Source organism: Schistocerca gregaria, chromosome 8, assembly GCF_023897955.1.
Source record: "Schistocerca gregaria isolate iqSchGreg1 chromosome 8, iqSchGreg1.2, whole genome shotgun sequence".
In the NCBI taxonomy this organism is placed as follows: Eukaryota; Metazoa; Arthropoda; class Insecta; order Orthoptera; family Acrididae; genus Schistocerca; species Schistocerca gregaria.
Window position 1 is genome coordinate 135569338 of NC_064927.1, and position 19507 is coordinate 135588844.

The 19507-nt window shown below is 41.3% G+C and overlaps 1 protein-coding gene across 7 annotated transcripts in view; it reads left to right on the forward strand.

Annotated features, from left to right (window-relative positions):
* The window catches only part of LOC126285326 (CNK3/IPCEF1 fusion protein), a 141526-nt gene that overhangs the window by 39078 nt on the left and 82941 nt on the right, over positions 1-19507 (forward strand). For all 7 annotated transcript variants that reach the window (XM_049984631.1, XM_049984637.1, XM_049984635.1 and 4 more), the window contains exons 7-8: positions 5530-5782; positions 16318-16616. In XM_049984631.1, the coding sequence (XP_049840588.1) occupies positions 5530-5782; positions 16318-16616 (552 nt within the window). The remainder of the gene's footprint in view (positions 1-5529; positions 5783-16317; positions 16617-19507) is intronic.

Genomic DNA, 19507 nt, shown 5'->3' on the forward strand with positions numbered 1-19507 from the left:
GGGGTGTAAGATCTAGATGGCACATGTGGTGAATCAGGCACCAAAATCTGACTCTCATGTTGTAGAGCATGCTTTGCAAAAAGTTGTTATGGGTTGCCAGTATACACCGTCTGTCTAATCCTATTCATCAAGACTGATAACTTGGTAATAGTCATACGAATGAAGAGGGCTGAACAGTGTTTACATAACACTTGTAAACACTGTTTGGCCTTCTGCATTGGTGTTGTTATCGAGTTATCAATTAGGGTGAATGGGAATAGACAGAGAGTGTATACTGGCAACACACAGTATCTTGTTGCAGAGCATGTTCTACTACAGAACAGTCATGACCTCGGAGTCCGTTCCACCACACGGCCATCTCAATTCTCCCCGCTGACACCAACGCCATGCCTCTGTTTGCGTGTCACAATCCTTCCTTTGGTCCCTACACATGACGATATCCTGTCCTTTGCAGAACTCGAGGCTCTTCATTTCCTAAAAACTGATGACTCCATCACTATCCTCCAAGCAGACAAGGGATCTATAACTGTGCTACTTGACCAATGGGACTGTTCAAGTGAGGGTCTATACCAGCTGTCTGACACATCTCTGTGCAGCATATGCCATTGAGGCCTCACCTCTACCTTCTTCCTAACATTCACAAACGCAGTTGCACTGTCCATCACATAGTTGCTGTCTTCAAAGCACCCACCGAATACACATCTGCCTTAGTTGATCAACACTTCCCTCCTACAATAAAGGCACCAACCATTTCCTAGATCAACTTAAATCTGTGCGCGTCTCACTCCTAACACACGCCTTGCTCATCACCATTGATGCCACTTCCCTGTATATCGACATCCCCCACGTACATGGTCTTTCTGCTGCTGAATGTTTCCTCAGTCTGTCCCCCCCCCCCCCCCCCACCCCCCCGAGGGAGGTGGCGCAGTGGTTAGCACACTGGACTCGCATTCGGAAGGACAATGGTTTAATCCCACATCCGGCCATCCTGATTTAGGTTTTCCGTTATTTCCATAAATCACTTCAGGCAAATGCCGGAATGGTTCCTTTGAAAGGGCATGGCCAACTTCCTTCCTTAATCCAATGAGACCGATGACCTCGCTGTTTGGCCTCATTCCCCAAATCAACCCAACCAGTCCATCCCCACCTGATTCCAAACCTGTGACATCCTTCCTGCTCACCTTACTCAACTTTATACTTACTAGCAATGACTTTACCTTTGAGGGACAGACATATAAACAGATCAGGGGCACAGCCATGGGAACTAGGATGGCTCCTTCCTATGTCAACTCTTTCCGGGGTCACTTTGAAAGGCTGATTTGTTAACATTCTTGGGGTCTCTAAATAAATTCTCCAAATTAAATTTCGCATGGTCCTATTCCGAATCCCATGCCACTTTCCTCGATGTACATTTGATCATCACTGACAGTCAGCTACACACTTCTGTGCTCATTAAACCTACCAACAAACAGCAGTACTTACATTTTCATAATTGCCACCATTTCCATGTGAAATGTTTCCTCCCATACAGCCTTGGCATTCGAAGCATACATATTTGTTCGAATGTAGACTCTTTATACCAATATACCACTATTCTCATCTGAGCCTTCAGTGGACACAATTACCCCACCAGTCTAGTTTAAAAGTAGATTTCCCTGCCATCACATTCAATCCTGAAACTGCTGATCCGTCAAAAACCAACTTAGGGGTACACCTCTTGTCACTCAATATTATCATGGTTCTGAATGCTCTAATCAGATATTTCAGCAAGGCTTTGGCTTCCTAAAATTGTGCCCTGAAGCGAGGTCCATTTTGGCTGACATTTTGCCCATCACACCTAGAACACCTTTTCGTTGCCCTTTCAATGTCCAAAATATCCACTTCAGACCCTGTGCTCCTTCTGTATCCATTTTCTTACTCCAGGGGCCCCTATTGGAAACGTTTAATATCAAAGGGTGAGCCACCTGTGAAGCAACATATGTTGTGTACCAGTTGTTATGTGAACACTGTTCAGCCTCATGCATTGGCATGACTGCCACCAAGTTACCAGTTACTATGAGTGGGCATAGGCAGAGGGTGTAAACTGGCAGCACAAAATATCCTGTTTCAGAGCATTCTCTACAGTATCACAGTTGTGACCTTGGTGCCTGTTTCATCACATGTGCCATGTCAATTCTTCCTCCAGACACATTTCGCAGAACTCCATCCGTAGAAACTGGCATTACATGTCCTCTGTTCTTGACACCTACCTGGTCTTACACTGAGGTGACAAAAGTCATGGGATACCCTATTATCATGTTGGACCTCCTTTTATCTGTCGTAGTGCAGCAACTCGACATTGACGCAACAAGTCGTTGGTAGTTGCCTGCAGAAATATGCTATCTCTATAGCCGTCCATAATTGAAAAGTGTTGCTGGTGCGGGATTTTGTGTGCCACCTGACCTCTTGATTATGTCCATAATTGTTCAGTGGGATTCATGTTGGGTGATCTGGGTGGCAAAATCATTCACTTGAATTGTCGAGAATGATCTTCAAACAAATAGCCAAACATAACCATTTCCAGTTGGTGATGTGTTCAATTGGACAAGAGGACACAGACCATTCCGCGTAAACACAGTGCACTCCATAAGGGAGCCAACACCAGCTTGCACAGTGCCTTGTTGACAACTTGGGCCCATCACTTCGTAGGGTCTGCACCACACTCAAACTCTACCATCAGCTCTTACCAAATGAAATCGGCTCTTACCTGACCAGGCCATGGTTTTCCAGCCATCTAGGGTTCAACCAATAAGGTCACGAGTCTAGGAGAGGCGCTGCAGATGATGTCATACTATTAGCGAAGGCACTCACATTGGTTGTTTGTTGCCATAGCCTGTAAATGCCAGTTTTCACCACACTGGCCTAATAAACTCGTATGTCACACATTGATTTCTGGGGTTTATTTCATGCACTGTAGCTTGTTTGTTATCTCTGGCAACTCTACACCAATGCTGCTGCTCTTGGTCATTAACCGAAAGCAAGAGAACAATGAGTTTTGCATGGTACCAGGTAATGCCTGGAATTTGATATTCTCAGCTTGACACCATGGATCTCAGAATATTGAATTCCCTAATTATTTCCAAAATGAAATTCCCCATTTGTCTAGCTTCAACTACCACTCCACATTTAGTGTCTGTTACTTCCCATCATGCGGCAGTAAATGTGTAGACACCTTTTCATATGAATCACCTGAGTACAAATGACAGCTCTGTCATTGCACTGTCCTTTTATACCGTGTGTATGCGATACTACTGCCTTCTGTATATGTGTATGTCACTATCCCATGACTTTTGTCATATCTATGCAATTTAAAATAATTTTTTTCAGTCTCGGTATTTCTTCACTCTCTTGTAGTTTCCTGTATCATTTAACCCCCCCCCCCCCCACCCCCACCCACACACACACACACACACACACACACACACACACACACACACACACACGTCTACTACATACAGTGCCCTTAGCTTTCTGCTCTTACTAACTCATGCATAATGTTTTGTCACTAATCTCTGTCTTACTTGTTACTGTAACTTCCACCGTTAGCCTCTCAGGTTATCAAATCTCATCTGGTGCAGTCCGCAACAATCAGTCTTTCCTTCTCATCCCATCCACTAAGTCTCCCCCGACCCAGGGTTCTGGGTGACATTTCCTAACTCTCTCCATTTCCTAAACCTCACCATTCCTTTTCCGTAACCCCTCTTCCTTCCCCTTCAATTCTTGTGGAAGAAGAAGAAGAGGAAGAAGAAGGCAGTGCCTCCAAAAGCTTGAAAATTTCAGTACTTTTATATGTATGTTGCCCTGCCACTGCTTAGTGAATAGATTTTTTTTATCCATCCAATTACATTATATTCTCAAGCATTGATTACTTTCATTGATCTACTATATAATGTGTGCGTAAGTTAAGAATAGAGGTAAGAGTTGTTGACAGGCAGATAATAAAGACTGAAAATGTTACTAGCTTTGTGATGACTCCTTTTTTGAGCTACAAACAAGCGCTCTCTCTCTCTCTCTCTCTCTCTCTCTCTCTCTCTCTCTCTCTCTCTCTCTCTCTCTCTCACACACACACACACACACACACACACACACACACACACACACACACACAGAGAGAATATTATAAATAACAATAACGTGGTGCAATCTTGTAACTGGTGTGTGTGTGTGTGTGTGTGTGTGTGTGTGTGTGTGTGTGTGTGTGTGTGTGTGTAAAAAAAAAAACATTTATGTGAAAGCCATATGCTTAACATCATTAACGAGTTTATGAGACTGGTTCTTTGAGAATCATAAAAAAAAGGCTTCATAGGCAGTATAGTTCAAGTATTCTATAGTTTATACGTGCTGAAATTTAATCCCATCCCGCCCCCCTTTTCTTTCGTAAAGGAACTGCAATTACATGAGCAGATTAGTTGTGATAGAATATGTCTCTGAAATCAGCCGTGACTCACATCTTGCACTACTTACCTGATTTGAAGAGCAGCATTAATATTTCTCCTTTCTCCAGTGGAACTTGAATCATTTAAAAATTTCAGGCAGTCAGACGTTATTTAGGTGAAACAAGAACCATAGTCTCAGTTTAAATTGTTGAATTCATCTATCTAAATTTAATTCACTTATTTAAATCATTGAATTCACTTATTTAAATTGTTGAATTCACTTATTTAAATTGTTGAATTCACTTATTTAAACTGTTGAATTCACTTATTTAAACTGTTGAATTCACTTATTTAAACTGTTGAATTCACTTATTTAAATTGTTGAATTCACTTATTTAAATTGTTGAATTCACTTATTTAAATTGTTGAATTCACTTATTTAAATTGTTGAATTCACTTATTTAAATTGTTGAATTCACTTATTTAAATTTTTGAATTCACTTTATTACAATAGCCATTTCAGCCTTCGAAAGGATTATGCTGGGGTTGACAGAGTTAGAGGCACTGAAACTTCTGCCTTCCAATTGTGGTCTTGAGGAGTTGCTACAACATTTCAAGCTCATAACAAGATCAGTTTTTTCCCTAAATTCAACATTAAATCTTTATGTTTATAATAATCCTCTCCTTGATTTTAAGCAAGTTATTTTCTACTTCTTATGAGACTTTGACATGCAGATTCTGCCTCGGCCCCACCAGTTAATTGAAATTTTTAGTGCTTCTAAACAGTCATATTTTTGAAGTACTGAACATGTAAGCTGTGTAAACACTGTAAGTCTTTTTTCTTCTGTCAACTTATAATTAAACTCTTTTGGGATATTTATGAAGGTTTCTTCTGACACTTTTCTGGTGTCAGTCAAGTGTTCAGATGGAACAGCCTCTGAAAGAAATTTATACAAGAAGTATTATCTGAGTATGTAACTCCTCTAAATCTGTAAATGCTCTGTCCATCCAACCATACATTCTTTATAAGTACTTTAGACCTACAATTACATGATGTACATCCCTTTGGTGTAACTGTTGCTGCTGGTGAAAATCAACTTTCATTCACTTCCAGATCTTCACCAAAGCAACAGTCTAGAGAAGCAGAGGAACAGCCAGAAGCTGGCTTGGATTCTGATGTGGATGAGGATGATGATGACGACGATGATGAAACGTTTCTACCTGGCTCTGCTGATGACGATGGTGGACAGGCATCACCGACATCTGCTAGACTGTATTTGCCAAAACAAAGGTCGTCTGTACAAAGAAGAGCTACTGTTACTGGGGCAAGTCCTACAAGCAAGAGGTCACCAGTGAAATTAGAGGAGGTATGACTCCCTAAATTCACAGGATTACATACGTATAAACTGTTCACAGCATTCAGAATTTGCATGAGACTCATGGAGTCACATCTACTCCCTTTATCAGCTCTAAACTTAACTGTCGCTGTAATTGTGTACAGGTTGCAAAAGACTAAGAGGAAAGCCATCTAAGAATATTAAGAACCCCTTTTCAGGGTTTCACAGCTCAATCTGAGGTCTATGTCCTTTGGTAATGTAGAGCAGTTAAGCTTCTAAGACATTGCAATCAGAAAATATGGTCATTTATGTAATATATTTTAATATTCCAAAACTCACTCATCAAAACCCGTAGAATACTTCCCGTTGAAGTAGAATCATGAAATTTGGCAAGAAGCAAGGTTTCACAGTACAAGTAAAGAAAAAGAATCAGAAAATTGTGGTCACTTAAAACTTCCAGTCTATTAGGCAATGGTCGATGTTCAAAACTTTATCCTAACGTCCCCCCTCTGACTGCAGGAGACATCTTCAGAGGTAAAATGGCGAACTGCAAACAGAACTCAAGGGAGTGACGAATATATAGGCAGTGTAGAGGGCACGACAGTCTTATTACGTGATGTGGCCTAAGAGATTATCGCTGGTAATGCCAACATTCTTGATTGAAAGTAATAGATTGTCATTTGTACGTTGCAATGTTGACATCCAAATTTTATCTAATGTAAAATCTTCCTCTTTTCTGTTAAAATTATTACAGTGTTTGTAAATCTCAATTGCCTCTCAATACATATGCACATATAATGCGATGTTTTTGGTGTGACACTTGTCTCGGTGAACTTTATATCACAATCACCATCTTGGTAAAGATATTCCACTATGGCACAATTTATCCATGTGTCCCAAATGGCAATTCCTCTTGTGTTCTATGAGACAGGTGTTAACACTTCTTTTTATGGTACTAATATATAACAGTCGACAACTACAAGGAATTTTATATATACCTGGTGTAGCCAAAGGATGCCCTATATCTTTTGCCAATCTTAAACATGTTTTATTTGCTAGGTGGATCTGGAGGTAGTTTCCACCCTGTACTTTCTCATACTTCCCCAATACAATCTGTAATCATACAGGTAAATGGAAGGAAAACTTTCCCTTTGGCCAGCCGTCATTCCTCATCAGTCTTGATTCTCTCCCTTGGGTGAAGTGCTCTATCTATCTATCTAGCTATCTCCTTGTTAAAATAAGCATTCTTCTTGAATGTCAACCATAGATGTTCAAAGTCATCTTTTAATTAAGTTGGTTCACAAATTTTGTGCACCCTATCTACCAAGTTTTTGATCACTCCTCTGTTTTTTGTCTGGGGTGGTGGGTAGGCTCTTTATACAGGTAACAGTCAGTATGCATTGCATTTCTGTATATTCTGTGGCCCAATGTCCCGTCGCCTCACTTTATAGCAAATACATCCAAGAAATTCAGCTGGCCAGTTTTCTCCGTCTCCATACTAAATTGTATTTTCTGGATTGAGAGATGTATCAAGAAGGCATCCAATTTCTCTGCTCTGTATGTCCATACTGTGAAAATATCATCGCATCGACATAGTGGTACTACCTGGCTGGTCTTTTCCTGGCAGTCTGCAATGCCTGTTGTTCAAAGTTCTCTAAACAAATTGAAAACACCTGGACTAAGAGGACTACCCTTAGCCACTCCATCAATCTGTTCATAAAAATCGTTATGATGTTGAAAATAGGTCATGGTGAGGCAGTGTCTGAATAACTCCAAGGTATCTGCTGGAAAAATGTCCGCTATACATGAGATAGTTTTATTCACTGGAATCATGGTAAATAATGGCACAAAATCAAAAGTAACTAGGATATCGCCTAGGCCCAGGTGCATTTCTTTTAATTTGTCAATGAAATGATATGAAATTTTAATACAGCTATTAATTCCACCAGCATGAGGTTGCAGCAGTGAGGCAAGGTGTCTAGTTAATTCGTACGTGGGAGACCCTATAGCACTCACAATAGACCTAAAAAGAATCTGTGATTTTTGCACCTTGGGTGATTCATAGAGCCTATGTGGTTATGGGTCTGTTTTGCAGAGTAGCTTCTTATCGTCAGAGGAGAGTGAAGATGCTTTCACCAGTTGATTAGTGATTTTAAAAATCTTTGTAGTTGGGTAATTCTTAAGTTTTTTATAACTGGTCAGATCCAATATATTGTTGGTCTTTTCAGGATAGTCCTCACACCTCATTGGGATTACCCAAGATATGTTATTGTGTCACTCTTACTTCCAATCCTTTGCTGCTGCTACATGGATCATATCTGTATGATTCCCTAAGATGTAGAGACCTTATCCGTGCACTAACCTCGCACATCAACTCCAGGCCATCAAAGGCATTTCCTACTCTATCAGAGGCAGGGCTGTGTAATATTGCTTCATACCAGCCGTTCGTTCCACATTGCACCATACGAGAAACAACTTCCCTGGGGATCATACTTGTATGGCTTTTTATTTTTTTAATCTAAAGTGCCTTGTGCATTTTCAACTTTTCATGGCATAATGAATATTCCATTAAATTTCGGGCATACAGCCACGCAAATAAAATTTTTTCCACTTATATTTCGGCTGCATACCATTCGGCCATCCTCAGAGTGAGGCACAAGATTGACGTCAAGGTGCGAAGCATGGCCTTATATGCTTCATTGCCACGGTATGCTGCTGCAAGTTACAGACACTGGTCAGCAGCAAAGAGATACGATTACACATGCGCCACCTGTGGTGAAGGCGTACAGACATTCGATTCGCTTATTGATGTACAAGGCCTGTCTAAAGGTATCAGACTGTTGGCCAGAAAAAATATTTCAAATACCTGATGAGGTTGGGACCCTAATCCCCTTCATAGTAGGCCCCTTGTGCTTGGACACACTTAGCCCACCGAATCTTCCACTGCTGAAATACCTCTGAAAGTCTTCTTTTAGAATGGTGTTTAGCTTCGTTGTCGTGTTCTGCATTCTCTCTTCTCTACTCTTAAAATGGGATCCTTTCAGTGGCGTCTTCAATTTTGGAAACAACCAGTCACAAGGAGCCATGTCTGGAGAGTAGGGAGGTTGGCGAATGGCTGTAATTCTGTGTTTGGCCAGAAATTTTGGATCAGGTGGGATGAATGTGCAGGAGCACTGTAGTGATGTAGTTGCCAGTTTTTCGCCGTCCACTTGTCTTATCTTCTGTGCTGAACTGCATCACTGAGTCGCCGGAGAACATCTTGATAGTACTCCTTTGTCACTGTTTGTCCTTCTGGTGCGTGTTCCTGATGACACCAAGGAAGACAGTAAGCATCACCTTGATTTTGCTTCACATCTGCCGCACTTGCTTCAGCCTTGGAGATTCAGGATGCTTCCATTACCTGGTCTTTTTGTTTCTGGGTCGTACCCATACACCCCAGACCCCTTCATAATACCTGGTTCAGGCCTTCCAGTTGACTCAGAATCAGGTGACCACATTCAGTTCCAGGGATAATTCTACAGATTGTGGGCTTCATTGAAATTCCATGGGCAATTCTGGTGTACTCACCTTCTGAAATGAAGAGAAGTCCTCAAGGGTGGGATGCATTTTTTGAATCAATCTACATGGTGATATAGCTTAGGGTCCCAGGTATAATACCTTGCAGCCATTCGCCCTGGTGGGCCCTCCTTTGCGAGTGAACAGTGAAAGAAAAAAGAAAAAAAAATTTTTTTTGAGTGATGCACTGGAGTTTGAAAAATATAAGCTTTGCACAGACTACTGGTGTAGTGTATTGGTTAAGGTACATTCTTCATAAGCAGAAGGTTATGATTTTGTTGTTGACTATAATGAAGTACTCTCTGAAAAAAACTGCACACGTACTCAGTCAGATCTTGAAAAGATTTGGTTCTAGGCGCTACAGTCTGGAACCGCGCAACCGCTACGGCCGCAGGTTCAAATCCTGCCTCGGGTATGGATGTGTGTGTTGTCCTTAGGTTAGTTAGGTTTAAGTAGTTCTAAGTTCTAGAGGATCTATGACCTCAGAAGTTAAGTCCCATAGTGCTAAGAGCCATTTTTGAACCATTTGAAAAGATTTCAAAGTTGTGCAGATACTGGCAACTTGCTTTAGATATTCAGAAATGTTAAATTGTGCATTCCACAAAATGAAAAAATGAAAAACACAATATCCTGTCAATACAATATGTCCAGAATGAGATTTTCACTCTGTAGCAGAGTATGCGCCAATATGAAACTTCCTGGCAGATTAAAACCGTGTGCCAGACCGAGACTCGAACTCGGAACCTTTGCATTTCGCAGGCAAGTGCTCTACCATCTGAGCTACCCAGCACGACTCACAACCCGTCCTCACAGCTTCAATTCTGCCACTACCTCGTCTCATACCTTACAAACTTTACAGAAGCTCTTCTGGAACCTTGCAGAACTAGCACTTCTGGAAGAAAGGATATTGCGGAGACGTGGCTTAGCCGCAGCCTGGGGGATGTTTCCAGAATGAGATTTTCACTCTACAGTGGAGTGTGCACTGATATCTGTTAGTCACAATCAGAATTAATCAGCACATACAAATACCTGGGTTAAAAATTTGTATGGCTATGATCACATTGGTTCAGTTGTAAAGCAGATGGCAGACTTTACTACTCATTTTTAGTTTTGTTATGTTTTGTTCCTTTAAAAAAATATTCTTGTCCTCCCCCGCCCCAGCCTGCCACTTACCCCTTACCACTCCATAGTGTTGAGACTTCATCTCTTAATGGAATAGTTCATGGCTGAATTGTTTTGATATTGTTGCAGAAGAAGCTGAGTAGCACCGTGATGTAGTGGTTATGATACTAAACTGTTGCATGAAGGGCCATAAGTTCAAAACTCAGCTGGACTGTACAATTTTAATTTCTATATTTGGTTCAAGTACATTCTAGAGGTATCCACAAATGTCGAGAATCATTGTACTGGAATGTTCTGTAGCTGTATATATACTGTATGTGTTCTGGTCAGAGGCAGTTCGCTTCACGCTCTTGTATGTGCAAGTGCTGAATATACCTTCATTAAGTGAAATTTGTGTTCGTCATTCATCTAATTACACCTTCTTCTACGTGACATTATTCTGGTGGAGACGCCGGGTATTGGAACTTGTGATAGCGCACATTATCGACGATACAGTGGTTCCCATCATGCCACGACAGAGCCACCGTTTGTGTCAAGAAACCTGAGTTCGAGCTATATTCAACAGATCACAATCTATCGGAGACAGAAGAAGAGGAGGATGTTACAATGACAGCAACTGTGTGCCACCACATGAGTCATCCTTCCGGGTTCATTGGTGATGATGACCAAGATCCAAACAAGTGGCTTAAGGTATATGAGCGTATAGGTAAATTTAAAAAATGGGATGACACTGCCAAGCAATGGTATGAGAACAATGAGGACAAGTTTAAAAGCTGGGAAGTATTCCAGGCGGAACTGCGCAATTATTTCGGCGACACACACACAAGTGCAAGGCTGAAGATAAACTAAAGTCCAGGAGAAACTACAGCATCCTACATTCAAGACGTCTTGGAGCTGTGTAAAATAGTGGATCCTAGAATGAAGGAGGAAGATAAGGTTGCACATCTCATGAAGGGTGTTGCTGAGGACATGTATCAAGCCCTACTCCTGAAGGAGGTTTCGACAGCAGACGACTTCATAAAATGTTGCCGGTATATCAAGACAATGCATCAAAAAATAATTACACGCAAGTAGTTTGAAAGGCTTCCAAACGTCATATCAATGTCTGTGATGGAGGAAGCAACTAATTTCACAAGTGTTCATCATCAGACAGTGAGAGAGGAAGTTCAGAAGGCACTTGGATCGTCCTTAATTTCCTTTTAAAGCAGTGAAAAAGTCAAGACCCAGGCGGAGTTACTTTCCTACAATGCTGCATGCGGAACTTGTTTGGGCACCAAAGAAGACTGACATCTGGAGGACCCAGGATAACCAACCAGTATGTTTCCATTGCAGACGACCGGAATGTGTGGTGCGCTATTGTCAAGAAAGGTGCGCGAGAAAACAGCAGACCAATTCTAGCCATCGCCAACTCCAGAATGACGAAGATGAAAAAGATGATGTGGGTGCAGAATGAAGTAGATCACCATCGCCACAAGCTAGCCGCTGGAGAGGAAGCTCCCCAACACGCCGATCAAGGTCTCCATTGCCGTTGAGAAGCTCCAGCTGATCACCTAGCCGCTGCAACCTGGAAAACTAAAGGGTGCAGCTGTCCTTGGAGGTGAGGCCGCCGAAGAGAAAAATCCTATGCCGTCGATCACTACAAAAACGATAGGAAATTACGTTGGTACCCTCATGGATGGCCGACCAGCCCAATCTCTTGTACATGCTGGAGCATCATATTCAGTCATTTCGGAGAAATACTGTTGCCAGTTGCAGAAAATGGTTTTTCTCAACCATGGACATGTAGTTGGGATACTGGCAAATCAAAGTAAATGAGGGTGATAGTAATAAAACTGCATTCATCACCTCTGAGGGCCTGTATGAGTTTAAGGTAATGCCGTTTGGTTTATGTGACGTGCCAGCAACTTGTGAACGTGTGATGGATAATTTTCTAAGGCACCTGAAGTGGATGATGTGTCTTGTTATTTAGATGGCATTATAGTGTTCTCACAGACATTTGATGAGCATATAAGAAGACCGAGGTCCGTTCTTAAGGGTCTCCAACAAGGGGGACTGAAACTTAATCCAAGAAAGTGTCTCTTTGGAGCAAAAGAAATCAAAATCCTTGGACACCTTGTGTCAAATGACTGACCCTGTACTTGGTCTGTATGATGAGAGAGCACCTATAAAACCACACACTGATGCCAGCGGGTATGGGATCGGTGCTTTTCTGGTGCAGATTTCGAATGGAAAAGAGGAGGTTATAGCCTGTGCTTCTAGGACACTTACAAAAGCCAAGAGAAACTACTCAACTATAGAAAGAGAATGTCTTGCTGTGATCTGGACCATGTGCAGGTTTCGGCAGTATCTCTATGGAAGGCCATTCACAGTTGTTACAGACCATCATTCACTTTGTTGGTTGACATGTCTTAAGGATCCAACAGTATGACTCGCCAAGAGTATGACATTACCATAGTCCACAAAAGTGGAAGAAAACACCAAGATGCTGACTGTCTCTCAAGAAACCCTGTGCAAGACCATCAAGACTTTGATGAAGATAGTGACTGTCTCGCTGTACTCCAAGAACACTGCCGAGCAGAAGAAGGATGCCAAGATATCTCAAATTATGCTTGCCTTAAATCGATCAGAGGATGTAAAAGGACAATTTAAGGTAGTTAATGAATTATTTTGTGAGAAAAACTTTGATCCTTTTCGAAAGAGGTGGCTGCTAGTGATTCCTAAAAACATTCGCTTAGGTGTTCTACAGAAATTTCATGACACACGTGAGGCCGGACATTTAGGATTTATTAAGACATATGATAGGATCCGCAAGAGAATATTCTGGCGTTGTTTATTTAGGAGTGCCCGTCACTATGTGTCCCACTGCCGAGAGTGCCAGAGGAGAAACCACCTGGCCGACTCATACCAGTTCCACCAGCCAAAATGCGTTTCCACTGTGTTAGGATTGACCTCCTTGGACGATTTCCAATGTCTGCTAGCGGCAGTAGATGGATTATTGTTTGCACTGATTACCTGACATGTTATGCCTTTACAAAAGCCATGAAAACAGCCAAAGCATCTGAAGTAGCCAAATTCATCGTGAAAGACATTGTATTAAAGCATGGTGCCCCAAGGTCGATATTACGGATCGAGGGAATGTTTTTCAATTGAATCTTGTGACAGAGATAAACTGTTGGTGCAACATTATTCATCAGATGACCGCTGTCTACAATCCGCAAACTAACGGGCTTTCTGAACCCCTTGGCTGACATGCTATTAATGTTCATCAATGTTGAGCATAGCAACTGGGATGACATTTGCCTACAACACTGCCAAACAAGACACCACAGGATTTTACGCCATTTTTCCTGGTGCATGGTCGTGACGTGATTACGACGATGGACACTGTGTTTCCATTACATCCTGAAAACATGGACGACGACTACAATGGCCAGATGTTAACCAAAGCTGAGGAAGCTCAGCAGTTAGCTCGACTCCGCAGATTGCAGCTTCAAGAAAACGATTGCCGAAGGTATGACGAGAGCCACCACCCTATTGCCTACCAGCCTGGTGGCCTCGTCTGGATCTTCACTCCTGTTTGGAAGGTTGGTCTCTCTGAGAAGCTCCTCAGGTGCTACTTTGGACCTTATGAGGCTGTAAGATGTTACTAATGAAGTTGAAGATTTCGACCCCGACACAAGACGATGAAAGATCAGAGATACGGTCTACATCCTTCGAATGAAGCTCTATAAGGGTCCTGCAATCCAGGGTAAATTCAAAGCTTCAATGACAGGCAACAAGCAGAAATGTGGTGAAGAGTCTAGCGGCAAAAGAAGTTCTAAGAAGATCATCGCCAAGGTGAGAATCAGTCATCGGGAGTTGCAGTATGCAGGACTGATGACTCTTTCCTGGACCAGGACGATGCAACATCGAGATGCTGTTCTCGTAAGGAGGGAGCAATGTTGCAGAAGAAACTGAGTAGCATCGTAGTGTAGTGGTTATGATACTAACTGTTGCATGAAGGGTAGTGAGTTCAAAACTCAGCTGGACTGTAAAATATTAATTTCTATATTCGGTTTAAGTACATTCTAGAAGTATCCACAAATGTCAAGAACCACTGTACTGAAATGTTTTGTAGCTGTATATAGGCCTATGCTGTGTGTGTTCTGGCCAGAGGCAGTTCGCTCTGCGCTCTTGTATGTGCAAGTGCTGAATAAATCTTCGTTAAGTGAAGTTAGTGTTTGTCATTCATCTAATTACAGCTTCTTGTTTGTTACAGTATGAAGTATGCTGGGAGAAGGTGAATAATCAATTCATCCTTGGTTAGCTGTTCCTCAATTTTAGTCATTACCGGTACGATTCATCACTTTCATCATCATCATCATCATCATCATCATCACTAGCAGGAGAGTCATTGTCTTCTTCACCATCTTCCCATAGAGCGTCGTCCTCGTTCCATCCAGTGAATTTGTGATTCTACATTTTTTGAAGGATTTTTCTACCTGTGGTTGTGGAATGGAGTTCCATGCACTTTTCATCCATTCACAAATCTGGGACAAATCCGGCCACTTGATTTTTCCACTAGGTGTGAACTTATGGTATCATCAACCATCCATTGTGTATATTGCTGTTTAAGTGCAGCTTTGAATGGCCGATTTATACACACATCTAGTGGTTGTAGGATGGATGTTAGGCCTCTAGGGATAGTGACCAAATCAGTTTTCCCCCTTTTGTAATTTGTCTCGCACTTCCTTAGTTGTATGTGTGCGGAAGCTGTCTAGGACCAACATGTTGCATAAACTCAGTAGCGCACCAGGACGACATTGCCAAACATGTGTCACCCAGTTAATTATAAGTTCATTGTCCATCCACACTTTCGGATTCCCTCTCGCTAATACCGATGTGCCTTCTACTGATATTTCTGGAATAGTTTTCCTTATAAATATCACATAAGGTGATAGCTTTCATCCACCGCCAGTTACACACAACATCACAGTTCATATTTGTTTCTTACGGCCGCCAATTCGTATCATGATGCTGGGTTCTCCTTTCCTGTTCACTGTGTTGTCGAGCGGCATCTCAAAATAGACTGGCATTTGATCCGCATTACCAATTTGCGATAATATATAGCACTGTTTACGGCGCAGATTTATCACATAACTATGAAAATTCACTATTTTTTCCTCATAACCGCCTGGAAGCCGCTGAGCGATAGTAGTTTTCCTCTGGAATCCTAAACCATTTCGGTTGATAAATCGTGATAGCCAGCCCTGGCTAGCTTTGAAACTGGCAATGCCTAGTTCTTTGGCTAAAGACAATGCTTTATAAGTTGGCACATTTCACTCGTCATCGCGCATCCTTGTTGTTGCTTCTCATCTACATAATTGCAGAGCCTTTTCGTGAGGTCCAGATGCTTTGCTTTTTGGCTGCGAAATGCCTGGCGATTACTATTAGTTTCTTGAAGCTGCATTTTATTTTTTTTGCCAGTCGCGAATACAACTCTCACTCACGTTGTACTTTCTTTCTGCTGCATGGTTTCCAATATTCTTGGCTTCTTCAATAATTTTCACTTTTTCTTTAGCAGTGTACAAGTGATGAGAACTTGTAGCCATAATTAACAAGTTTGAAGACGTTAATACTTCACTCCTAACATGCTACTGATGCATCACAGACTGAGACCACAACAATGCAATAGTATAATGGGATGATGTATTGGAGGCGCAACAGTACCAACAATGTTTAGAATAATCTGTGCACCCCAGTTTTTCGTCCTAAAATTCAGGAAAAAACAAGCGCGGATTATTCATGTATATATGGTAATTGTTAGCCTTTATGTAGTTCTGATTTTTCTTTTGTCCTTATTTTCATTTTTTCATTTTTAACCAGTCAGTTATTAAATTTGTTTGCAGCTGCTTCGTGGTCTTCCACAAGAAGGACGCGTTCTGCGAGACAAATCAGCAAGTGTTGGACATGGGTTGTCATCCGGATCATCTCGCCCAGCAACATGCCTTGGTATAGAAGGCCGTAAGTCAGGAACACGGGGGATCCTGGATAAGAGTCACAGTACTCCTGCATATGATCTGACAGACTCAAGAAGTGTTGTCGTGAGGGATGCTGCTATTGTTGACAGTGGACCTCCAGACATCACAGTGATCCAGGCAGTCAACTTACCTCTTGTACAGGCAAATGTTTCTATGGATGTTCAGAAGTAAGCAAGTCATCATCATGTAACAATGAGTGCCACTATTTTAAGATTTGATTGCAATTAGGTAGTAAAACAATCTCACGGTCTAGCTAACAACATGGAACACACATATGAAAGAGGGATAGTAACAACAATAATTAGAAGGTAGCAGTGACAACAGGATGGGTGAGGAGTGTGGGGAGATGTAAACTAGGAAGCCAGTGGTTCAGGTTTAAACCTGAGTAAAGAAAACTACAGGAATAATTGTAAGGTGCATAGAAAGTATATTTTAAACTATGGAAGTAGGCAGTGCAGAAGGATGAGATGAAACTATACAAACAAAGTGGAGAGGAATGAAAATTAGGAGTGGCTGAGAATGACACTGAATTTTTTGAGAACAATGAGTGCGCATGTTTCTGAGAACTATATTTTATCCGTCAATAGAAAACTGTACTTTGGTTGCTTGAACAAGAGCATGTCTGGTATTAGCAACCTTTTTTTTGACATTACGCTGTTTGCAGCAATTCAGTCAGTTTTATTCATAGTTGTCTGGAATTTTTCAAAGGTTTGTTGTCCATAGTATCAAAAATTTATCTCACTGAAAACACTACCTATATGAAATTCTTGTGATGTAGTATGAGGATAAATGGAAAATAAGAGAAGTGAAATGCAAAGGACACATGTATGTGCAGCTCATTTTAGCATGCACGCCTTATTCAGGGAATGGATTGAAATTGTTAAGATTTCATATTTATATATTTTGAGGGCTATTGTTTATGATTCTCGATGATGATGATGATGATGATGATGATGATGTGAAAGAAAGTAATTTTATTGTAAAACACTAATAAAATTTAAAAAATTTCCTTTCACGGAACTTGAAATACTCTATTAAAGAATGCCCATTTTCTTTTACAACCACACACTTATACATTTAATTTCTTCTTCTAAATGTGTTGTATTCTGCAATGTACATCATCATCTGCAGCATCAGGAAGAGCTTCCAGCCCCTGACCAGGGTCTTCCTCCGTCTTTCACCACTATTTGGTAACCATCCTGTTAAAGTCCTGACCTCGTTTCCCAATTTCTCTTCAACTTCTCTCAGCCAGCGGTCCCCTGGCCTTCCTCTCACAAGGGAATGGTCCAATAAGACATTTCGAAACCTACCTGGAAATTTTTTACACAGGAAGAAGACAACTAAAGAAATGTACTGTCAGAATTTTAGCTGCAAAGACACACTGCTAGTATTTTGTTAAAAATGTTGAAGTTACACATTTTTGCCATGCAAAGAACAGCTTAGAACAACTGTTTGTAAAGCCTTGCCTGCCTAGCTCATGACTCAGTGAATCACGCATGCAGCACTGCATAGCGCAATTATCTGGAGTTCAGACGCCAATTTTAGGCACCTAAACCCTGGTTTCCAATAGAGCAAATGGAAGCAAACACATAAGAATGAGTATTTGCAGAAAATTTATTACCATTCACTTGTATATGGGTATAATCGTTTATACTAGAGGGAACGGAAGAGAACATGAGGTAGCGAACATGAATGTTGTGTTATTAGTTTTTAGTTTTTGGAGCTAATATTCAGCATACAGGATACAACTCTACCCTGTTAGAGCCACAATGCCAAACTTTGCTATTCAGTGAGGATTATTTTGCGTGGTAAGTACACTGTTCTTGAGGGAGTATGCAAAATGGTGCAAGGAAGGAAGAATTTAAGTGTCTCAATTTGTATGGAAGTGTGACATGCATGTAGATCGTGCACTTTACATGAAATTGCATCTCCATCTCTCCTTAGCAGTGGTCCAAAATTCTCCTTGTATGTCGGCTGCCATTTCTCCGTGGCTTCTCATTATCATTGAGGGGAAATTTATAAACAGGACCCTAATTGCCAGCGTCAAGCATCATCTCAAGAGGCAACACAGCTAGCATTTCCACTATGTGTAAGGTCTAATGGTCATAATCTTCTTTTCTACAACAAAAATATGTAGTGGCAAAACACACGCTTTGTGATCCAGACAGTGCAGGATCAAATCCTGTTCAGACCACAACTTTTTCACTGTGATTTTTAACTGAGCATTCGCTTCTCACAGATGTTGGAGTGGCCACGAAAGACATATGGTTCAGATTCCACATTAAACTACAGGTCTCCATTTTCTGATTAGGTAAATGGGGAGGGTTGGGGACACATAAGTAGCTGCATTGGTGTTCAGTCCAGACCTTCAAGAGGCCTACTGGGTACACCTGACAGAATTCTCTTTTGAAACTTCCTGGCAGATTAAAACTGTGTGCCGGAGTGAGACTCGAATTCAGGACCTTTGCCTTTTGCGGGACAGTGCTCTACCATCTGAGCTACCCAAGCATGACTCACACCCCATCCTCACAGCTTTACTTCCGCCAGTACCTCATCTCCTACCTTCCAAACTTCACAGAAGCATTCCTGTGATGCTGCAGAATTGTCTTTTGCTCATGCTTGTTAGCTTGTCTGCTCCAGTGAAACCCTGTCGTAACTATACAAACATATTTTTTTTTTTTTTTAATAACTTCATATCGACAATTCAGTTCTTGCACATACATTACTGATAAAAGTGTCTAGCAGAGAAAATAAAATCACAGCAGTGTTTGATGTCAGAGATGACGTCCATCAGTGAGGATTTTTAATTTGTTGAAATGAAATGTGTCTTAAGGTACTACATTTTATAACAGTTCCTGTCAGCCATTCCTTATAAAAATGTTTGAATGTTGTACATTTGACTATCAGTGAAACTGTTCTCTGTTTATTCTCTATAGTTGTCACAAAAATGCAAAGTGTATTGATTGACAAAAACAAACATTTTTCTCGCTACAGGCACACTTGACAAAGGAAAAATTGATGCAGTCAGGCACTTTGCAGGAAGCATTAGTTTTATTTA